The sequence below is a fragment of the Gigantopelta aegis genome, chromosome 6 (genome assembly GCF_016097555.1).
Source record: "Gigantopelta aegis isolate Gae_Host chromosome 6, Gae_host_genome, whole genome shotgun sequence".
Taxonomy (NCBI): Eukaryota; Metazoa; Mollusca; class Gastropoda; order Neomphalida; family Peltospiridae; genus Gigantopelta; species Gigantopelta aegis.
Window position 1 is genome coordinate 26,321,225 of NC_054704.1, and position 25,576 is coordinate 26,346,800.

General features: G+C 32.9%; 1 protein-coding gene across 3 annotated transcripts in view; it reads right to left on the bottom strand.

Moving 5' to 3' along the window:
• The window catches only part of LOC121373873 (nardilysin-like), a 62,861-nt gene that overhangs the window by 10,926 nt on the left and 26,359 nt on the right, over positions 1-25,576 (bottom strand). For all 3 annotated transcript variants that reach the window (XM_041500657.1, XM_041500655.1, XM_041500656.1), the window contains exons 11-25: positions 23,250-23,307; positions 20,640-20,688; positions 18,804-18,843; positions 18,119-18,266; positions 16,202-16,322; positions 15,719-15,832; positions 13,425-13,529; positions 12,559-12,688; positions 12,176-12,208; positions 9,977-10,027; positions 8,007-8,047; positions 4,777-4,852; positions 3,574-3,625; positions 2,119-2,202; positions 347-413 (exon numbers count right to left, since the gene is read on the bottom strand). In XM_041500657.1, coding sequence (XP_041356591.1) covers positions 347-413; positions 2,119-2,202; positions 3,574-3,625; positions 4,777-4,852; positions 8,007-8,047; positions 9,977-10,027; positions 12,176-12,208; positions 12,559-12,688; positions 13,425-13,529; positions 15,719-15,832; positions 16,202-16,322; positions 18,119-18,266; positions 18,804-18,843; positions 20,640-20,688; positions 23,250-23,307 — 1,169 coding nt within the window. The remainder of the gene's footprint in view (positions 1-346; positions 414-2,118; positions 2,203-3,573; positions 3,626-4,776; positions 4,853-8,006; positions 8,048-9,976; positions 10,028-12,175; positions 12,209-12,558; positions 12,689-13,424; positions 13,530-15,718; positions 15,833-16,201; positions 16,323-18,118; positions 18,267-18,803; positions 18,844-20,639; positions 20,689-23,249; positions 23,308-25,576) is intronic.

Below are 25,576 nucleotides of genomic sequence, written 5' to 3' on the forward strand. Positions count from 1 at the left end.
AAAATGTAATGGGTTTCCTCTCTAAGACTGTATGTCTGAATTGCAAAATATTTGACATCAACAAATTTTAACATTACAATAAGGACACATCTACTCAGTAATGCCAACTCAGTGGTCATGTCAATGTTATGCAAAATCTAACTAGGGAAAAACTGCAGAATATTTGCAATCATCATCCACTGCATCTTTGCCCACAACACATCTATTAACTTATCAGTAGAGGGTTGTCAATAATGCAGAGAAAAGAGTCTTGTCAGTAGGTGTATGCTCCGCATAACACACCTCCATAATAAAGACCTCAAAATATATACTGGATATAAGGCCATCAAGTAAGAAACTAACTCACTGTCAGTTTGTGACTAAATCCAGACATCTGTATGGCAACACCTGTGATGGTTTCTTCAATGCAATACCTGAAAGTAGCATAAACTAAGTTCATATAATCAAGATCAATATTAATTATTGCATTGCAATAAAATATATAGATATACAGAAACCATAAAAGTGATATTTGGTGAAAAGTCATATTTTTACTGTATTTTAGTTACAGTGAAAATATAGAAATCATATTTATATTTTTGTGAACATTCATGATTCAGTTATCTCCCTTATAAATTATTACGAGTTTCAGTTTGATGAAAGAAAGAAATGTTTTATTTAACGACGCACTCAACACATTTATTTATGGTTATATGGTTGTCAGACATATGGTTAAGGACCACACAGATTTTGAGAGGAAACCCACTGTCGCCACTACATGGGCTACTCTTTTCAATTAGCAGCCAGGGATCTTTTATCTGCGCTTCCCACAGGCAGGATAGCACAAACCATGGCCTTTGTTGAACCAGTTATGGATCACTGGTCGGTGCAAGTGGTTTACACCTACCCAATGAGCCTTGCGGAGCACTCACTCAGGGTTTGGAGTCGGTATCTGGATTAAAAATCCCATGCCATGACTGGGATCCGAACCCAGTACCTACCAGCCTGTAGACCGATGGCCTAACCACGACGTCACTGAGGCCGGTCAGTTTGATGATTACCAAAGCATCTGGTCGGATTTTTTTTTTTTTTTAAAAAGGTAATTTAAACAATTGCACCTATAAAAAATGGATATGAAGTGCAATTACGATAGGGTATCTAAACCTGATTGAATACGAAGCTAAATAATGATGACACAATGTCCTATTGTTGAGTGTAAATTTTTAAACTTGCCATTTGATTTGTTTCGTTTTTGTGTGATATTTTGGAGGATCATTTTGTCAGGAATGTCATTTTGTCAGTATTATGAAGTAATTATTAATTTAATAATTAAATAAAGCTACTTTTTATTTGTATTTCTTTTAAAAATTCCATGGTCAAATAATTTTCCAAAAAAAAATATATATCATGGCGTTACATGTTTTCGATAGGATCAGCGAAAGATATTAACAAAAACGTAAAAGATGTATATATAGACAAAACTACATATATGTGGTTTTCTGATTTCTGTATTCCACGAGTGTATTTCCTGCAGGAAACCCCGATGCCGCATATTTCAGCATATTGTACAACTAAACAGTTCAGTGATGAGATCAAAATATGGTTTTCACATATCACTCGTATTAAAAAATCCCATGAAATAGCCTCTATTTATTACCCATATGGTTAAAAATATCTTGGTACATATCAAAGTGATACGTCCCACTAGAATGCCAAGTGGGACATAACATTGACGTCACACAATGACGTCATTGATTGGTGCATTACAACCTTACAGGAAAATAAACTAAACGAGTTGAGTGATATAAATTAAGATTGATTATGGGTAATAAATAGGATATTAAACTCGCTACCATATTGTATCATGTTTACGTCCCTTATGAAATAATTTTCATGTCACTCGCTGAAGCTCGTAACAATTAAAAAAAATTATTTCACTCGGGACATAAACATGATATGAAATTGAAACTTGTTTAATATCCTATAAATATCAATTTATTCATTAATTCATAATGAGCAAATGGGAAATCAAGTTTTCTCTTCACAATTATTAATGTTGCATAATGATATAAAAAAACCAACAAGAACAAAAACCAACAAACAAAAAACATTTACAGACAAAATGAAATTCCTACTTACTCGTAGCCAGCCAATACAGCTGGATACACCAATTCATTCAGAGTGTGAAGCAAGACATTGACGAACAGCTGCATAAGTGTTGCACTGAAATGAAGCAAGCAATACAATACAGACCCACACCATCTGACGGACAGATATGCAATATATGTGGTCTATTCTGAGAAAACAGATCTTAGGTCTCTTCATTACTGTACATAGATTACACATCTGCCAACTCTTAATCATGAAATGAAGAAATAAAATCAACATTGGAACACGCACAGGGGACAAGCATCATTTAAAGTATGATGGTTTTCAGTGATTTCTGCCAGTATGGGGCTAGAGATCATGTATTTGTTTCTACACTCACCCACAGTGCCATATTAATATTAATGACAATATTTACTCATTATTTTTAAAGCTGCTCTTTTGACTTAATTCTATCCTACAACAATGTTTACTAACATAAAACATAAACATCTCATTATCTTTAAAAAAACCCCTGATATTTTAGCATATTGTACAACTAAACAGTTCAGTGATGAGATCAAAATTAATCTTGATGATCTATTCCAAATGCTTAAAGGGACACACCCTAGTTACGGCTAGTTGTTTTTTGCTATTAAACCCATTTTTTCACAAATAAAATTGCACTTTACTTACCGTTTATTATTTAGAATATACATTTCCATTCACCTGAAGTGTTTTTTGGTAATCTTGGTAATCCTGGTTTTTGTAATACCACAAAATGCATTTTTCGTATTTCATAAAATGGCACGGGCCTCTGAGAAAAAAACGTTGAGCAGACAAGGTCTAATCTATTTTTAGAGGGGATATTTCCATTTCAATGTCACAGACGTTGGTATACCATGTGACCATTATCATTTTGGTTCGGTTTGTTTTCTCGTGCACGGTTCGCGCAATCAACATCCGATTTGTTGTTGTTCATTTGTGAGATTTTTCTTCACAGTTCGTGAACATTTTCAGTAACAATAAAGTTCAGACAAGTAAGTGTCTCAATACAAAACGTTACAAACCCTTAAAACCAATAATTTTGCTAAGTCTTAAGATATCTGGAGAGGGGATACAACCAGGACAGAACAGTTGGAACATGTCCAGGAGAGGTGAAAGGAACGCACCCCAAGTCTGTGAAATTTGTCGTGACGTAGGCATTGTTGTGCTTCGAGCGACATCTACCGGTGACATCAGAATACTAACTTTCAAAATTATTTCAAGCAATTGGGACATGGGGATTCCCATGGTATTTATCGATATAAAACCTGCTTTTTCACTCCATTTGATAAAAACGTGATCTAAGTGTGTTACAGGTTTGTAGATTAACCAAATTATAATTTATTTTCACTGGATGGAACTAGGGTGTGCGGCTTTAAGTATTTGTAAAAAAAAGTACTTCAAATTGCAGCTTTAGCGACACTCAAATGTGGAACAAAATATGAAATCATTTATGTCACTTACCATTGAACACCCTGACATACAATCGGACTTTGCAAGTTAAGATAGATATAACCTGAAATAATATAAAAATCTTATTATGTAAATATTCAATGGCCATGGAACCAATTTTATCTACACTGTATGAAGTAGGGATATATTTGAAGTGACTGTTATTAACCTGTTGTTGTGATACAAAGTGCCATTTATAGCAGATTCAATTGGATAACCATTGTGAAGGCAGCAGAAAATAAACACAATGATACACATATTCTGTAAAGCTTTAATGTTTTAACTCCATTAGTCGACATACCCGACTTTGGACACTGCTTACAACTTTGGATACGTGAGCTCTGTGATCAAGTGGTTAGGATACTGGACTCAAGCTAAAGACAGGAACTCAAATCCAGTGAACAGAATGGCTAACACTGTCCTCCATGATTTAATTCTTGTTTGAGGATCACCTGGTTACAGGGGTGGGGAAAAGCCCTTTTTTCCTGGTATGGGATCGATTCTCATCTCTGATTATCCTAGCTCTCGCTCTGGCAATACAAAAATCCTGACACTTGTTTCATAAAATCAGTACGACACACAAGCTCAGATAATAATCTCTATTTGTTAAACTGTGTTCCGTTATGGCTAATGTTTTTTTAGCTTCTAAAAGCATTATAACAACCAAGACATATCAAAGGATCAGAAGGAAGGAAGGAAATGTTTTATTTAACAATGCACTCAACACATTTTATTTACGGTTATATGGCGTCGGACATATGGTTAAGGACCACACAGATATTAATAGAGGAAACCTGCTGTCGCCACTTCATGGGCTACCTTTTTCGATTAGCAGCAAGGGATCTTTTATATGCACCATCCCACAGACAGGATAACACATACCACGGCCTTTGATATACCAGTCATGGTGCACTGGCTGGAGCGAGAAATAGCCCAGTGGGTCTACCAACGGGGATCGATCCCAGACCGACCACGCATCAAGCGAACGTTTTACCAATGGGCTACGTGCCACCCCTCAAAGGATCAGAAAGTATAGATACCAGCAGTTTTGGTAAATTCCATAACAATTGTCATAGCTAGAAATACTGTACTCTGACAACAGAGAAAGATGTGTCATTAATCTAATAACATAGACAGTGGGTAGATTGTTAGATAAATGCAGAATTAGAGATATGATTTAATAATTATATCATTTCACAAGATAAACTAACTCACCCTTTGGAACATTGAACTTGGTATCTTTCTTAAACCACATCCGAACACCTTGTATATCAACAAGTTTGTAGGGTAACTGAAAACAGAGATTAATTACATGTGATTACATACTTCTTTTAAAGTTATACATGTACAAATTCCATTGGAATAATATACAGTAGAATCTTGTTGGATGAAACTCGGGAGGGTCGAATATACCGCAACGCTCGAACCAAAAATTAAGTCCTGAGTTTCACTTAAATACGATGTTAACTGAATGGTTGGGTCGAACACTTTCTTGAGCACCAACGGGGTTTGAGCCAACGGGATTCAACTGTAGTTTGAGAAGTCTCTTTATGTACTGTATATCACTGTGTATTAGCCAACTCTGTTGATAAGTTGATAAGCAGACTCCTTAGTGAGCCCCTCAATATCTGGTACAAAAAGATTGGTATGATGTATAAGCCGACTTTACTTTTATGTACTTGAACCGGACAAAAATATAGATATATCAAGATAAAGTCGGTCTCTTGCAAACCTGGTCACTACTAACATGTTTGAAGTCATCCGCCTTATAAAATAATTATATCACAAGCAGATTAAAAAAATGTTTTACGTGTAATACAACTGTTGCTCCAAATATCGTTTGTGTATTTTACTGTTTTATAAATGACAATACCAGCCATTATTAATGATTTCACTTATTCCTAATGCACATTACGACAACTGGTGCTCAATAACGAAGATTCGTAATTCGGCATAGTTGCCGCTACTTAGGTCTCACTACACAGATGTCATCTGCCATTCAAACACATGTTAAACTGCCCAACTTCAAGCGAAGATTGCCCATTGAACGGGTTCTCGTTGGCACTAACAACATACACCATTGCAAACATACATTATATAAGCATTTATTTTCACTACAAAATTGAGAACATTTCCGTCTCAGTTTTTTGCTATATGACCGCATCTGGCTGTAGTACCGGTCCGAAAAGGTGGTTCATTAACCGATTCACTCCGGCTGTCACTTGCGCTATATACCCATGTCCATAAAGGTCCATGCACAATATTACAAAATAACATGGGCAAAATACAGCCAGGAGGCTTACCATTAAATATACATATTGTTTTAATTCTTCACCATTTCCTAGAAGTGAATATGTGAACCATAACATGTGTCCCAATTAGGAACTATAGTGGACCGTGATGAATGAACTCTCATCCGGAAGCGATCTGTGTAGTGAGACCTTACTTCTGCATTCCTGTCAACGTCACACAAATGTTTATAAACAGCATTTACGTCATAAAATTTAGAGAAGCACACATTTTGCTTCAGAAGAAGATTCAACGTTGGTATTTTAAAAAAGTAAGTGCAGCCAACTAAACAGGGAGAAGTACTGTATGAATATGTATTTAGGCTCTTGGGGAATCTCCAAATTTCCGACAGGTACATGCTCATTATACTGCCGCAAATGAATTTGATTAGCCAATCAAATTTTGCGTTATAGGTAGAATGAATTAGAATTATTATTTCCAGTCAGTGCCATGTACAATATGGCAGAAAATACGAATACGGGGAAATACTGTATGCAGTATACAGTGTTTCCGATTGCATGACATTGGGCAAGATATCTTGCCTGCAGTAGTCAAAAGGTTAAATAACGTAACAGTAAGATTTTGAAGCCTAGAATGATATTGTATTGTAGTTTCTTAGACACTGTTGTTGACTATGTTTATTGACCAACCCCTCTTCTCATGATGGTATTTAGAGACCTGAAAAGTTGGCTTATACATAGTGATATATGGTAGCAGGGAACATTTTGTTCAGTATCGTGTTGCAATTTGCTATGCAAGTTTCAGAGATCGCTACCTAATTTTAAAACATTAACTCTTATCCACCCAGCTTTACAACGTGAAATACATGTATCACTGACCCGAGTTTCCAACGTGAAATACATGTATGTAATTTTGAAGCTACATTTTTCAACCTCAAATTGTCAAAAAACCAACTATTGTAACACTCTTTAGAAGTGTGTCATAGTTTAGCGGACATCTTATTGAGTCTAATTACCAAATTAAAATTTAATTAATATTTTAAAAATAATTTTTCAAATCCTACGATCACGATCCATGACGTCATTATTCATGACACCTTCACAAAGTTTATTTTCACTTTCCATCGACGACGAGTAATCCCATCCATCATCTACTTCAAAGTCTGTATTATCAGTCATTTTCGGTGTATACATCTTTTACAGATCTTAAATAATTAAATTTCTGTTACATTCATTACAATATATCCCATTGGTCCAGCCGTAGTAGCGGGAGTTTGTTTATTTCTCGATAAATGTAAAAATTACATCATCAGGGAATGTCATATCTGAGGACGTCATTTTATATTGGTAATTTGTCTTACTGTTATTGTTTTAACCAAAAAAATAATTCAAACTAAAATATGAACTTTTAATATTATTATTAGTAAATATGTTTCAAATTTAATTATAAGTATTGTCTGTTATTTCTTTTACATTCATCTGGGTATGAACAAAAAAAAATCATCTGCAAACTTATGTCAGAACGGTTTTACCGAAAAAAATAACAAGATATTGAACACGTGTGCTTGTTACGTCATCAATAACGTTCACACAAATTTAAGACTGTTTTTTTTGTTTTCTTCAAATACCAGTCAACAAAATACACTCAACATGTTTGATTGTCATTCTACCGGGTACTATGTTTTAGCATTCACAGAATCAAGATAGATAACTCCTGTGAATGTTGACAGTTGTGTTTACAAAGACCGGTTGCGTCTAGATTACAGTCGAGAATGTCTTTTTAACATTAGTTTTGCGTGTCTAGACTGCAGTCAAGAATGGGAGAGAAAGAGTTATACAGTAGTTGTTAATCAATTTTTGACTAGAAATATTGCTAATCAAGATTTTGAAAACAAAATGTTCCCTGGGTGGCATATTTCTGTGAAGAAGTCAAAAGTTATAAAAATTCCATAAAATGGCTGCATTGAAATATCAGATCCAAGAAAATTTAACAAGCATTCTGAGAGTATATACACCAAATGTCAGCTCAATATCTTGAGGCTTTGGGCAAAAAAACAAGCAGAAAACTATATGGTTGATAGACAGACAGACAGACAAGAGGACAGAGATGAAACCTATAGCTCCCTCCGGTTGGACCGGTAGATGACTAGTAAATATTTATATGCTTATAATGAAACAAAAATACCCAAAACCAACCTTCTCTGGATTATTCACTTCTTCCAGTTCAAAATCTGTGACTGTAATAAAACATTTGAATGAAAATGAATGTATAATGCTTTCAAGAATCACCTAAAAAGAATACAAAAAAAGAGGTCCTTTTATGTCAGTTGGTTAATTGAATTAAAATGTGCAATAATGTTAAGATGATTTTGGGGATTAATGTGGCTTCTGAAAGACATGCGATTACTTAAAGCTGTTTGAACAGGTTTGATTGTCGTAACACAACATTCAAAGTAGAGTTCGGTTTAATAATTTAATTTGATAATAACAATCATTATGGTATAATAACAGTGAATAATGAAACAATATGAAACTGTTCGAATTTCACCACAGCACTGACGGCAAGTGCCATAGTTGCAATTATTATTTGCCTTTGTACCCCGAAAATTGGACGTTGTGGTGCCCTACCTTTTTTGTCACCATGTCCTTCCCATACATCCCATGTAGTATGTGTATCTTTAATTGTGAAAAATAATAGAACTTTGTGAAAGAATGGATGGTTTTGATGAAACAATTTACAACAGTTTATTTTTTTATCTCAATTATTTAGTAACCAAATATACATGCAATCAGTTTGGCATTGGTTCCCTAATTTTTGTTATTAAACTGAAGGCAACAGATGCTGTGTCCCCCTCCCCCAAATTAAAACTTCAACCCCTGATACAGTCCACATTTCATCAGTTTAAAAACTGGCAGGTCCTGAGTTTATGCCCCCACCTTTAAGCACTGGTAATATTTAACTTTATCTTATACATAGCAATGAAATATATAGATCTACAGAAACCATCAAAGTGATATCTGGTGAAAAGTCATATTTTCACTGTATTTTAGCCACAGTGAAAATATAGAAATTGTATTTACTTTTTTTGTAAACATTTGTGATTAAATTATCTCCCTTTGTCTCATTTCTTCGAATTTAAGTTTGATGATTATCATAACTATGCCTATAAAAAAGGCATATAAGTGCAATTACGATAAAATATCTAAAACGAATTGAATAGGAAGCTAAATAATGATGACATTGAGTATAAGTTACAATTTAACGGTGTTAGATTCGTTTTGTTTTTGTGGGGTTTTGTGGGGTTTTGTTATTGCTTTATCAGGTATGTTTCCATAGCAGTATTATTAAATAAATGTTAATTTAATAATTAAATAAAGATAATTTTTATTCTAATTTCTTTTAAAAAGTCTACGGTCAAGAAAATGTTCTGGAAAAGTTCCGTCGGAAGAAATATATCATGACAATACGTGTTTTCGATAGGATAAGCGAAAGATATTAACAAAAAGTGAAAGATATTGTCAAAAATTAGGAAAGATGTATATAATAAATAGAATGACTCGTGAAAATATGGTTTTCACACATCACTCGTTGATATAAAAATCATATTAAAAAACCCACATGAAATAGCTCCTATGTCATATGTGCTTTTGCACTATGATCCGTCCCATCCTGCTACAGTTGTCAATCTAGGTCACTGCAACTGTTCATAACGAATCAGAATAAGGCATTTGCTTACTTAGTATTAAAAGTTTTTGTTTCAGAAATAGACAATGGTTTTAGTTAGACTTGGGCTTGGATAGATCAAAAAACACTGCAGAAATGAAATTGAAAACAAATTTGAACACTGTTAGACTGCTAAATCTCACTGGTGGTAATGGTGTTACATTTGTGTTTAACTGTTTGTTAGTGTTCCTACAGGAGGTATGACCTTTTAAATTAACTTTGAGCAAACTTGCATTTTTGATTTATTTACAGTGATAAGGGAACGGCGTGTGTGTGTAGGTCTTATTTACACATATGGTCCTAATTTCTTAAATGCTGTCAAAAAGGAGGGGGATTTATTCAAAGACATGGGCTATAAAATGTAAGATAAATAAATAGGATGCTTAATATCCATATTTATAATTAATAATCACAAACCCAACCCAAAATATAAAACACTTACCAATATAAGGGTTAGGCGATGGCAATTGTAGTTCATCTAGTGGTTCCATATCTATCATAAAAAGATTCAAGTTGTAATAAACACAATATGCTAATTAAAGTAAACACTTAGGAGATAACCATATGGAGTTTTTAAGATTTGCGGGTGTTATTGTCTATTTGATCCCACAAATGTCATTTCTGACCAAAGGCGTTAGCCTGAGGTTAAAAATTAAACATTTTCAGGCATCAAAAAGACATTAACAACCACAAATCTAAAAACTCCATATGGTTATGTCCATTGTAAACTGAATTGTTATTCTATGGGACTGTGTATTTGATATTTCTTGAAAAAGATACCTGGCCACAATCTAACTGTAGACCCTTGAACCATCAACTTGGGCTGTTCCAATTGCAAATGACATCACTTTCTAATGATGTCATTAGCTTCCTGGGTGTTAGTTTCATTTGATCCAGGAAAAAGAATGTAATTAACCAATCACAATACAGAATACACTTGCCATCAGTTTACAATGTATATTAAAACAAATATCTGTACAGACTGACAAAGGATGTAGGTATTGGAATCAAAATCCAGGTGTGTTATCTATTATACATTACCACCAACTATGTACAAAGTTGTACATTAGGTTTCCTCAATCACAATCAGTTGTCAGTAAACATGTGTATCCTGTTTGCTGTAACATGACTATTATCAAAAGTCCACTATAGATTTACAACTAGACAGTATAAGTCTTTTTTGTGATTACAGCAATTGTTATTTCATCAATTAAGATTTAACTGCAATTATTTTTGGTTTATGCAACTTTGAACCAAACAAAATTATGTGCACACTGTATGATCCTTGTAGAGGGTCATACAAAAGAGCGCATATGAACCAAAAAATAACTGCAATCAATTCTTATAATTAAATATTATTACAGTCTGCGATTTTGGTTTAAAAAAATTAAGTGTCATAAGGACTCCCTGTTTGTAAATCTTTAGAGCCAGCCACCAACTCAGCGAGCCCTGCTGTGCGTGTCTCCAGTAGAACAGAAGATACACTAAATGTTTTACATGAAACCATGGGAAAAATCAATATTCAATACTGTGGTTTCCTTATGATTTTGACTGTGTCATTTTGAAGAGTCAATGTAATTTGTACAAATAACTTTTACGAGCTATGCGGACTCATATGCTAACCAAGCTAGAGTCTTATATAATTTTTGTGAACGTTGGGCTCCTGGACTCTCCTCAAAATGTTGCACTGTTACATACTTTAGAAAAAGGATGCATTTGAATATAACAATTTTTTTGCATTGAATACATTTATAGGCTTGTTTATGTTGTGTTGGAGAACAAAGATTCATTAAAAAATATGTTTTATGGCATATGGCCAATTACTGATGTCACTGACAAATCACTAGTCTTGAAATGAATATGGATTCAGTCAGTTTAAAAACACAACTAACAAGAGTAAGTAATTAACCTGTCTTAGATTTCAATTGCATGGCAGATAAACTAAAAGATGTAAATATGAATTAACATTAAATACATAAAAAATACTAGTTTGCTTATTGATAATTGTTACATGTTAACACAAATGTAGAACATCAATGCTACTAAAAAGGTTTCTCTGGAATGGAAACACTTTATAGCCCATCTTAGCCTTCCAATAATTTTAACTTGTTTTCATGTAAAAAAGGAAAGGAAAGGTGTTTTTGAAATAAACTAAAATTACGACAAGATGTATATTTATTACGTATGAATAATCTGACAACTTGCAAGTCAGGTTGGAGGAGGGGCAAAAAAAAAAATTCAGCGCTGTCCAGCCAATCAAATTGCCATAAAGTGTGCAAATCCTGATCCAAAAGCATCTTGAACTGTTCTGACAGCAAAATGTGTTTTCTTTGCTTTGCCCGTTACTTTCAACAGGATCAGTCCTAAATCAATAAATCCTTTGTATTTGTTTACCAAGCTGTGTTGATAAAAGTACACTAAATTACACATTCCTGTCAACTATTTCATTAATTAGTAGTAGCTTAAAATGAGGGGTTTTTTTTAAATTAATTTGAATACATTTTACACCTTGTGAACTTGAATAGTCAGAAATTCATGGACAAACCTGACATGTTATCTGTAAAACATCAGTTGACTTTATTTAGTAAAAACTAATGAAACCCTGTATTTCCAAAAATATATAAAATTATGAATAACTTACCATCCCATGAAAACAACCATTCAGCTTCCACATCTGAAACAATGTCATACAAATTTTATGGTCATACACATAATAGCATTATTTAATATCAGATAAACGTGAAAAAAAATGAAAATATAAAGTTTTTCAACTTTAACCAGACTGTCCTTTTTTTGTTCATATTTTAAATTACCATATATGGAAACATTTCACCTATTTATGTGACCAGTATTGTCTTTTGTAGATCATGTTTCTATATAAAGAATACATATCAATGTATATAAAATATATAATAATAATAAAAAATAAATCCTGTTTTAAATGAGGACGATTCCAAACTATATACAAGCATAATTTGGCTACATACTTGTATATTATACTGAAGCTCTGTATAAATGTCTAACCTGTGACACCATACTTTGTTCCAAACCAGGGTTCTTCAAGATCACATAAACGTTGCCTTTCAAATGTCTTGGACAAAAGCACAATGTTAGCCAGATGGGGCTGCAAGGCATCTGTACACATTTTTATCATCTAAAAGAAAAATTACCATTTGAAATCAAATGATCATGCGTGTCAGAATAAATGTATTTTATAAAGGAAAGGAACATTTGGTTAATGACAACCCATTACATTGTGAAATCATAGCAGGCTACTTTTAGCAGTTAACAGCAAGGCATATCTATGTGCTTCCCTTCAGACATGAAATCATATACAACAGCCTTTCACATCCTAATTTTACAGCACAACTGTTACAGGATAACTGTCTACAGAACAAGTTTTATATGCATTTTTCACAGACAAGATGGCACACATCACAACTTATTATTGACAGTAACTGTTGCAGATCACTGGCTGGACTGGGGACAACCCATTGAGTTTTTCCACCGAGATGGACAAATCCTAAACACTGATTATACCCATGAGTTACATCCCATTCTGAAATATTATGTGACTACAAGAATTAAATGTATCACCTACCATAAAACTGATACAGTTAAATAATTAATAACAAATATTTTTTTTTTTTTTAAAACATTAAATATATATATATTTTTGTGTAACATTTAAATGAATATTCAAAGATGCAATTAAAAACCATCAAGTTTCATTGAGAAATGGACCTAAATGTGAAAATTTAACATTGGAGCTAAACCACAAAAACTATCAGTGTTGAAAAAGTAATACATATATCTCGCCTTTTGACTTGGTCACGGCAAGACAGTAAGCCTACAATCATTAAAATATGTTAAACGGAATGCAGAATCACCTTTTCATCATACTTCATGAAGAGATGCTTGCCCATCAGATAGTGTGGAGGAGGATATAAATGCATACACTCTGACACACTCTCCACATAGTCTACTGGATCACCCTGTAAAAGTAGGAAATATCTTCTATGATAATACTGTTCCATATTGCAGGGAATAGAAATATGGTTTTATTACTAGGTAATCAATAATTTGATTTATTAACCTTCTGACTACTGCAGGCGAGATATCTTGCCCAACTTCACGCCAGTCGACCTACTGTACACTGTATACAGTGCATTCCCCAATTCATATTACCTGCCATTTTGCACAAGACACTAACACAAAACAGTTTATTTGACAGCATGCTAGCTTTTGTTTGTTGTTCTTTAATGGAAAATACCTTGGAAGTAGTTTTCAGCAAGTATTTTCGCTTGACAACAATGGCGGCACGTCACGGTCATTTTCAGGGATCTATAGCTGATTGTGACAGCTAATTTGATAATTTTACCAAGAACGAAAATCACCAAATATTGGGATATGAATCGTAGTTTTTTGGGTTTTTTTTTTTAATTCTGACTAGAAAATCACTGTTAACAGCTGGCCACAAATGCCCTAAGTAAACGCAACTTTTTCAATTTTTTGCCTAATTTTAATCAACATTAACTGATCTAAAATATAAAACTTATAAAAACCCATGAAAATAATACTTACCAATTCAAATATGAACTTTATTTTATGTATTCATAAAACATTTAAGTGAATATATGTGAGTAAAAAGTATAAACTCAACGTGGTTTTTGTCAAAAATTAATCTAGTAGTCTACAGGTCAAGTACAGTTAAATGATCAGTCTAGTTTAAGACATAACAGTGCACTTAGTTAGACCCTAATCTTGCCGGCGAAACTGACTCATTCACCGAAATTTGGCTCAAGTCAAGTAGCAGTGGTGAGAAGTCGAAGTCGGCGTAATATTTTGGACATATCCTGATTTCAAAACTGAAATCACACAACAGACGTCAAGACCCCCGACTTGTTTAGTGTCATAGCTCACTTGGCTCCTTGTCAATGTATGTCGGTTTGTATTTTTATTTTGGTGCCAGACTGTACATCGACATATGTTGTGCCATTTGCTGTGATCAGTCAAGCGTTGTTAATCCTCAGCCACCTTCATTTCAGTAATGCCAGAATATACTAATTATTATTTTCATTTTAACATAACGACACATTATCAACTACTTAATAATATCACATTTTTAATGAGACATATAATTGTTTTGTTTAAATTTTATTACTGGAAGTACATTTTATATCAAAATATTACAATTAGAATCAAGTGTATAATTCAGAATTTTTCCAAATGAATGCAGAACATGGAAACATGTTACAAAATGTATCAATAAATGTTCACTTCGCCTATTTTTATCAAACTTCTCCCCTTACTTCTGGGAAAGTAGATGTCACTTCTACTTATGCCCTCTATTCACCTCAACTTGCATGTTCTATAAAATATCATAAACTGCTGATTTCATCTTAAAACTTTATGAAATGATTACTTGCTCTTTCTATCTAAACTTACACATTTTTCAAACTTAGTTGTAAATCCTCCATTTAACCTTCTGACTACTGCAGTCGACATACTGTACACTGTATACAGTGCATTTCCGAATTCATATTTCCCGCCGTTTTGTACACAACTTATCAGAAACATTTTTTTTTTTTATAAACAGAAAACTGTTTATTTGACAGCATGTTAGCGTTTGTTTGTTGTTTTTCAATAGAAAGTACCGTGGAATTTTGAGTTAAAAAAGTGGTTTTGGGCAAATATTTTCACTTGACAACAATGGCGTCATGTCACGGTCATTTACAGGGATCGATAGCTGATTGTGACAGCTAATTTAATAAGGAATTTGATCATTTTACCAACAACGAAAATCCCCAAATATTGGGATATGAATCGTAGTGCTTGTTTTTTTTTTTAATTCTGGTCAGAAAACCACTGTTATTGGGAATAATAGACATAAATACTGGACAGCTGGCTACAAATGCCAGTAAGTAAATGCAACTTTTTCAAAATTTTTTTGCCTAATTTTAATCAACATTAACTGATTTAAAATATCATAAAATTATAAAAACCCACGAAACTAATACTTACCAATTCAAATATGAACTTTACTGTATGTATTTATAAAACATTTAAGTGAATATATGTGAGTAAAAATTATAAACTTGTACTGACTCAATGTAGTTTTTGTCAAAAATTAATCCAGTTGTCTAAAGGTTAAATGAACATGTTTTCTATAAAACTTAGTTACCGGTTCTTTCCATCTAAATTTGCATGCTTCTATCTGCAGTAGCTCAAGATAAAACCATGGCTGTGGGCCTAATTGCTGTAATCTCAGAATATACTGGAACACCACTGTCATGACCTGTAACAAGACAAAATGCATGAAAACAAAAGAAAATATTACCAACACTCCAGCACATCGTTTTAATCATAACTACCAGGCTGATGCACAAAGGGGTGGAACGTGTGAAAACACATGATCACACACCGATAAAGTTCACTGTTTTGGAACAGCAAATTAGGTTACAAAAGTATGTCAAAAACCCAACGTCATAAAATATCTACATACAGGTTTGTAACAATTGTCATTGCTACACATAGTATTGAGATTAAGAGCTGGTGAATCTTTTATATGAATTATCTCACAGTTATGATCAAGAAAATTTTGTTTTGAAAACTGATCACAGATGAAGTTGTCCTCTACAGCATGGCTGACTGTCGCTAATCTCACCTCATATACATTCTTCAGACCGCACTCTGTGAGAGTGATGTTCACATAGAAGCTAGACCAGGTCGAGTTCATTTCAAAACCAGATCCCGAGTTACCAGCACACAACTCAAGTGCCCAAAATCTGTAAGTGTATAAAACAAAAGGCAAGTAATACTTTTTTAATACGACGGGATGGTTGAAACATTTTTAGCTTAATTAGGAGGGACTTGACCTATAGGCATGCCTACCTGTCACTATTCAATGTTTTTCTCTTTTGAGGTTCACACACTTCTGCCATTGGTGCTGCTGCAGTGCTTGGAACTCATCAACAGAAGAAATGTCTTATCAATTGTTTAAAGTCAGACAGTGCTAGATCTAGAGAATATGGTGGATAAACAATAAACTTGAAGCCACAAACATGCAGTGCTGTCATCACAACCACTGGTGGAATAACACACATTTCGTGAAACCTTTGTTATGGACAGCATGTTTGTCAAGAAAAGTTGTTCTGAATTATTTCTTATGAGATACCTATTTTACTAGCTATGTACCAGGTGGTTAACTGTCGGTCTTGCATAATCATGCCATGCACATGGTCCCTTGCCATCCTATTTCTGTATATTGTCTTAGCATGACGTATTTCTTTTGGCCTGCTAATTAAAAATAGTAACAGCAAGCCACATTTTACTTCCTCTTTCGAGTGCTGATAGTGTACCCTTTCTTTGCTAAAGTAAACTACTAATAGTCAAAGTGAATGTATCAGACTTCAAGCTAATGTATGTTGACCATATACACAAACTGAAATTAAATTTGAATAATATATTTCATAATACATTAATTTGCTCTCCAAACTGTTTTTGAAAACAAACTACGATTCATATTCCAATATTTACTGATTTTTGTTGCTAGTAAAATAGTTAAATTCATTATCAAATTAGCTGTCACAATCAGCTATCAGTTCCTTAAAAAGACCGCAACATTCTGACATTGTTGTCAAGCGAAAATTCTAGGTATTTTTCAGACAAACAAAAAGGCAAACAGTCATCATAGTCTCCAGTTGTTTTATTATTTCTGGCTAGTCAGATGTGCACCTGGTGAAATATCTCACCTGGTGTAGTCAGAAGGTTAAACAATTTATATTAAAGCTTGACATTATCTTTGCAATACTGTTTCACTATTACTGTGCTCAGAGTTGTTTGAATTAAATCATTTGATTTAAATCATTGATTTAAATCACTGCACATTTTTTTTTTAAATCATGCATTTCAATTTTTTAAATTTTTATTATGTTTCATTTGATTTTTATGATTATTGCATTTATTTTTATTGATTATTTTGTAAACATGTGATTTATCAATTAACTTGCAGTACAAAAAATGAAGTGTTATTTAAAATCAATTGTTACTTACGCTAGATAATTATTTTTACATATATTTATAATTGAATTGCAATTAGATTTCAACACCATGTAGTCTAACAAGTCATACTGATCAGTGACAATTCCCCCAAATCTATGGTTGGGATGATCCTGGGAGATCAACACAATAGAAGGTGTCAAGTGAAGCCACTCTGCTTCAATGTGGTAAATTGGACGAATTTGGGGATGCTCTAGAGTCAGATCCAACAGATGTGACTTGAAGTCACTGACTTCACGTGTCAAATCACCTTATATAGCCATCCTGGCTAAACACAAGTATTTAAACATTAACTCAATAATCCCCAAAATGCATTTTGTTGCCTCATTTCTAGATGTTCGAGGTATTTCCTTTCAGAATGCAGTGAAGCTTCCAAATCGTGTATTTAATAGGGAGCAAGTATTCAATTCAGAAGCTCCAAATTAAAGTAAAAATAAAAAAAATCAAATTAATCTGATTTAAATTTTAAAAATCTGATTTAAATAAAAAAAATCTGATTTTTGATTATTTCGACTATGCTTACTTTTTCTTGAGATATGACAAGATGCTGCCCTTTCCCTCATGTCCTATCAATGCAGACAAATACTGGAGTGGCTTCTCTTTGTAGTGTTTTATCATTGGTGGCAAAGCCCAGGTGATCTCCAGCCTGTGCGTATCTTCCATTGGGATTACTGAAAAGTCAATAACAAACTCACAAAAACTAAATAAAATGAATGATAGTTTAATGACACCCCAGCACAAAAATACATCAGCTATTGAAAATACACAGCTCACAATAACACAAGGATTATTATGAAGTAAATAGCTTCTTACAGTGAAAACTATATTAAAAATTACCCAAACAGTTTAGAAATAACATCTATGCACAAAGCCTATAAAACTTTTAGTCCAGACTCTTATAGTCTGAGACTTTAACGCCATGGCAACACCATACAAATTACATGCATGTGACATCATTAAAGACTGAATCTAGATTCTAAAACTTTTATAAGCACGTGCCCTGAACTGCATTTCCCACCTTTTCTTGTCTATTTCAAATTCAATATTTAAAAGAAATAGAAGAATGGTGTATCATGGGAGGAAAACAAAACTTATCTATTCTCTAAAGCTTAAAATATTCTAAATATTCTAGAGACAGACTGAAAAGAACCCACAAGTGGTTAGCAAGATAATAATTACAGAATTTTGTTTAATGAAGTTGAACATACCTCGGTAAATTTTTCTGAATTCTTTGGTTTCAAAAGGATCCTAAAAAACAAAGACAGATTAAATGTACTAAAAATAAATTGGATGTCAAATGTTCTGCAGCAAAGTAAACAATTTATTCATATAGACAATCAACTACAACCATTGAAACAATTAATCTTAAGTGACTTACTGACCATATTATGTGTCCAGAGTTGTACAAAGTGCAGAACATTTTTTTCTCTACATAATTGCACAAACAAACAAAATACTAAGTAGTACTACTATTTATTATGCACATAGTTCAGGGAAATATAACCAGTATGACACACGTGTGTCATAATGATTTCATGTGCACAACGAATGATGTAATTTGGGGAAGCAACGTCATAACTTAAAGGAATGCTTGGGCAAGGGATTTGGACTGGTATGCATATTCCACGATATATAATGCATATTATTGTTTAATATCAACAAGTATATTAATATATTTAATTAATAAAATGTTTAAATGTGACAGCTATTAAATACAACGGGCACAGCCATTTTGTACCATCCCAGTGAATACGCCCACTGGCGAGCCGGTGGTTACGTAATACTTAATGCGTCACGTCAGGAATTAGTCTTAGAACTAAAAAAACAAACATACCTGAATTTTGCACAATGTTCTGTAATAATATCCAGCCCAGTAAGCCAGCAATAAGTATATATTATTTTACAATATAAAGCACCATTGTTAAAGTATCGAAATACCTGTATCATGTTTTGTCCATGCATTAACCTATGTACTGAAATGATAAACGGAGTGTTTTCTTAGTTAATTGGTCTATACTTTCAGTGGCCTCCATCTGTGATCCCTGATTGGCAGGTGTATATTTGGTAGGTAAACAAGCCATTAATTACAGCCATCTAGACACAAAATTATGTACTGGCGGTATTTTTTTAACATCACAGGGTAATACCTGCCACCCAAAACATGGTAATGGACATCATCAGCTGTAATGCTGTATTACTGTAAATCATTCTGTAAAACGTTCCCATCTAAAATCACAAAACTGACAAATTACAGAGTCCCAAAGAAAAGAACATTATCACTTGGGTATCGTGAGTGGTCAGTTTTGCTCCAACATACCCTACCAATAGGCCTAATAGTAGGTATTTATTCTTTGGATTATTTAAGAGAGAAAAATACTCTATAACCCCATTTCGTTCTATAAATGCAAATTAAAATATATTAAGTTAAATAGTTTATTATCAAGTCATTTCTGTTGTTTTACAAGTCAGGTTGATGAAAGCGAAGCGCCTTGTCGTAAATTACTGTGTTTGTTTACACTGTGCATACAAGAGTTGGTAGGAGCTGACATCACTTCGCCCCAAGTTAGAGTATCGGAAGCAACAAAAACAAAAGAAAATGGCTGCACCCAGTTAGCAGAAATAATGATTTTTTTTTATTAACTCAATATTACGCGTTTTTCCTTAGTTAAAGAATCAGTATATGTTGGTGATCCAGGTATGCATCTTTCCAACAAATAAGGCTCATATTTGAGTTTATTTCCCCTTTAATGTGGCTTCCCCAGTCTTACACCAAAATGACATCATTTCGGAAAAGGACGTCGTTTCATGCTAGTTACATTTGAAACATTTTGACATGGTCCTAGCTTGTTATTCATAAAAATAATATTATGGATAATAAAGAAATTATTACACAATTATTACACTCATGTGTAAATCATTTGCTTTAATGAAACTTGTATCAGGACACACAAGCTCGTATAATAATCTCTATATAGCTAATCCCTAAATAAATAATATACAGTTATCTATTTAAAAACAAAAATATCCTATTACTTCAAACCTACCTTCAAGTCTAGATATGCTGGTCTTGGTTTCACTTCACAACAAGTATATCTGTGGGGATAAAAACAACAACCTAGAATACATTGTTAACTCAATATTTCCACTATATATTGGTGCACAGACATTTACCAAAAATTTAACATTTAGTAAAGTAAAAAAGAAACTCAATTACTAGCATTAGACAGAAACTAGTAAGCTACCAGAAGCTCAGTGACAAATAATGCTATTATATACCTCCATTCTAACATATAACACATACACAGGCAAGGTCCAAATTATAGGGCGAAGTTACTTCTCTCTCAAAAGATTAGACAGCAAAATTTTTAATAAAGAAGGAGGCTTGATTTAAAAAAGAAAAGCCAAAATATGCTAGAGCTTCCAAAATAACAGAGGCAGTACTGGTGAAGCTGAAATGAAGGTAGAAATAGAGAATACTTACATGAGTGGCCATTAGATACCATTTATCTTACAAATTGTTTTAAAACGTATCTAACGATTGAAAGCAAGTCGGATACGTTTTTATACAAGTTGTTAGATAAATGGTATTTAATGGACACAAATGTAGTATTCTATTTCTTACATATCCTCAAAAACCAATTAAATTTTTTTTTAATTCCTTTTCAAACTAAAATTTATTTACGGCTCTACTACTTGTAAACTAGGAGTCACAGACATGTCAATTTCAGGTAAACTTGTACATCACAGTAATTGATTTCAATCATGTTTTTTTGTCATTGAATGGTATGGCAGTGGTGACCTGGTCATCACCTAGTAGCAGCCAGTCATATTTCTCTAAATTGTTAACATTCGTATATGTGTTAGCAGTATGAATGATGTTCTCACCAACAGATGTGTAAGAAAATAACTTAATGAATGACCACATGGTTAGTTTTTTTCTGTTCTTTTAAGAGGCATATATATATATATATATACATACATACACACACACACACACACACATGAAGGGTTCACGTGAATAACTTGTGATGTCACATTTTTGGTAATGTGATATCTTTTAATTTAAGTTTACAACTCTGCAATCGTGGAATATTTATACCTAAGCAAACATGCTTTTTCAACAACTGTTAAGGACCTACCATAATTAAATAGAGGATCTTATATGAGTGTCCATGACAGACGATGTTTACGACACGAGTACCTAAATTATCATATTTCCCGAGCGAAAGCGAGGGAAATGCGATAATTTAGGCACAAGTGTTGTAAACATCGTCTGTCATGGACACGAATGTAATATTCTGTTTATTACCGTAGAACTGTCTTGCTAAATGAACATTCCAGTCATTGTTTACAAACTAACGTTTCCTTAACGGCGGAGTAATGTTTGTTCATTGATGTCTTGAAAACCAAATCACAACCTGTTCTAAAGTTACGTGATATTTATACACCCATAAGTAAAGAGGACACATGTATCAACAGCTGTAAATTGTAAAGCATGTGTATACTATATTAAAGCAAACAAATACACAGTAATTGAAATCATTAGTTTTGAATTTGAATGAAGTTAGTATTCCAATGACATCACTTTGCATCTCCTTACAGTAACTATAAATTGGGTACATGATGTTTCCGTTTTAAGAATGCTGGAAAAATTCTAGTGCAAAATTGCTATTGAATTTTTTTTTTTTTGAACATTATTAACGAACCTGAATGTGTTTGAAGAAAATCTTGTGATTAAAACATTGTATCTTTTACTAAATATGGCTTTCAAGTAAAATTATGGTAAGATATGCTACATTTATTATGTACGAAGCCAAAACAAGCGTGCGAAAAGTGACTCGTCGACCTCAGTATAGATTTCTAACAGTTGTGAATGTTATATTTATAATTAAGTGTTTGATGTGTCACAACTACATCGTAATATAATACAAGTTATCATAAATAATCAATTAATGTTTTATTAAATTAATTAAAAACATGTATTTGTCATTACGGCATGTGATCAGCTTACACTCGAAATAAAAATGTATTAATGAAGAAAGTAGTATCTGTGGAATGTCGTGTCAGCCAATCAGAAAGAAATGTACTCTTACAACAGCCAATCGTTAAATGACAATGTCAGGAGGACATACGATTTAGTTATGACATACGAGGGAAATCGTACGATAAATATGACCCTCGTTATGCTGTACGTCGTAGGTAATAAAGGTTATTATTTTCTTGTGTCATTGTGACCTTGACATACACAACCTTTATAATACTGACTATCTGTTTGGACATCATAGGTTATTCCCTTGGACCCTTCAAATGTACTGGTTCAAATCATTATTTTAAATCAGAAATAAACATACATTGCTTTTGATCTGGTGCTAATTAAACAGTTGATAATCAATCCAGTGATGAATGGACACCAACTTAATATTTGTCAGATTCTATTAATCTTATCAACATACAGACTGTGAATACCTTTTATTAAAACCCTACTGCATTTTCCATTTTGTCGACACAGATAAGGTATTAAACTGTAGCAAATTTAGTTTCATTAGCTTATTCCTACTTTATTTTCTACTATTATTAAAACAAATTGGTTTTCTTTGAGTCAGGTGGCAAACTGTTTTGAAAAACTATATATTTGTACGAAACAAAACACTCACTTGCTGGGTATAGCTGAAAATGCTTTCATCACCACTTTTTGTAAATCATCCAAATTTTCTGTTAAAAAAAGAAAACAGAAGTAAATAACAATAAAAAGAAAAAAATTGTTGAGGACATTTAGAATAATCACTTAATTTATTACTCATGTCTACATTAAATGATTAAATAAATATTGTATTTTTCCACGCAAAGGTCTTAATAATAGATTGAAAACTGTTATGGCACACTTCTGATGTCACTTAAGTTGCTATAGCAGTTGCAAGCTTACAGCAGTTGCAGCTGTGAAATTGAGATCTCTGAATGTTATTAATATCGATTATGAAGCGATTACAAAACATTTAGCATTTGTTATAAATTATAGTTGATAAAAAATAAACAAGCATTTTGAAGCAATAAATGTCCACTACAGGGATCAGATTTTTTGTGTACCTCCCAAGTTCAAGAGCCCTAACAGAGTAAAAAATTTTTTTAAATCATCATGAAAGTTAAACCTGATCTATAACAGTATATGATAAACCTATATACACAAATTTTCAACTAACTAACTAACAATACCTAGGAAACAATTTTTCATATCTCCTAAGTTCAATGTGAAAAATGGGTAAATTGCCATGAAATCAAACTTGATCTGTAACAGCTCATATAAAGCTATACACGGAATTTATGAAACTCGTTTGGAAATTGTTTTATACCCATCTATCACTTAGGTAATAAAACAAATTTCCAGATTCATCTCATAAATTCCATATGGCTCTTCCATTCACGCAATAGTCTATAAATATAAATTAAAATCTGGCCCCAAGCTTGTAAAATTTTATAAAGTTTGGACCTACAAACCTATGGGGAATAAGATATAACCTACAAGGTGCAAATCAGATGCCATAGATTATAACAAAAACTGCTATATGCAACATTCAATCAACATTTATACCATATAATTCTTACGACCCCTCATACTAAGTAAATCAGAAAACAATAGGAGGGGTAGGGATTAAGCTGCTAGCCTCAGACTAAAGGGATGTGATATTCGTATTTAAGTTGATATTGCAGTATTAAAAACAAAAAGAAACAGTCAAAATTTGTGTAAAAGTTATTTGATTATGTAACGCACACATGGGTTCGATTTCTTGACATTTGCAAAAATTTTCTTTTAAAATATGTTGGACATTATTATTTTATGAAAGTTAAAGATTTTTAAAGGATATATTCGCCTAAAATAACTGATGATACAGACTTTGAAGAAGATGACAGATGGGATTACTCGTTGTCGATTGAAAGTGAAAATAAACTTCGTGAAAGTATCATAACGATCATGATCATGGGATTTGGGGGTTTTAATAATAAAAATTGTTTAATTAAGTTCTTCAGTAAACTTTATTTGGTTAATTAGACTCATTAAGGTGTTTCCTAAAATATTACACATCTTGAATGTGTTACATTAGTTGTTTTCTTACAATTTGAGGATGAAAAATGTAGATTCAAAACGACATATTTCATGTTGGAAACTTGGGTTAGTGATGATGTTTTGATTGTAAAGATGGATGCATAAGAGTTAACTTGAAAACAAATGATATGTAATGTAAAAATTAATATGATGATGACCACTCAGTACCACATTTTAAGGAAAGAGAGATGTGTCAAAATATGTCACATCTAATGCCTCTGTACAGGATAATATCTCACAATCTTTGGTAATGGAAGTTGGTTCTCACTTTTTTTTTTTACCTAGTTAATTAACCAACTGTTAGTTCCAAGAATTACATCTATGTAACTGACGAAAGTCTGTTTTGTTTAATGACACCACTAGAGCACATTGATTTATTAATCGTCGGCTATTGGATATCAAACATTTGTTAATTATGATAAAGGAAAGGAAACCCGCTACATTTATCCATTAGTAGCAAGGAATCTTTTATATGCACTATTCCATAAAGGTTTTCTGCCAAATAAAAATAATTTGAATATAAAATAAAAAGAAAATAATTTGAGGGTATGCAGTAAAAACAACAGTACCGTAGTTCTCACTATAATCTTTGTAGAATTTTTTTTTTAAATGTATCCATTAATTTCCAAGATTTTAGGGTACATAATTTTCCCCTTTGTACCCTTTAGCAGAAACCCTGCCACAGACAGGATGGCACATACTATGGTTTTTGACATACTACATACCACAGGCCATAGGATTTTAAATTTCATGGGAAACACTTTTGGTTCCCTATCTTGTGATCATGGGAACCGATCAGAAACTTTTTAGGTTCCGTGAAAACAAGACATGGGAACCCATTTTTAATACCATTGATTTAAATTATCGCAAAAATCTATGCAG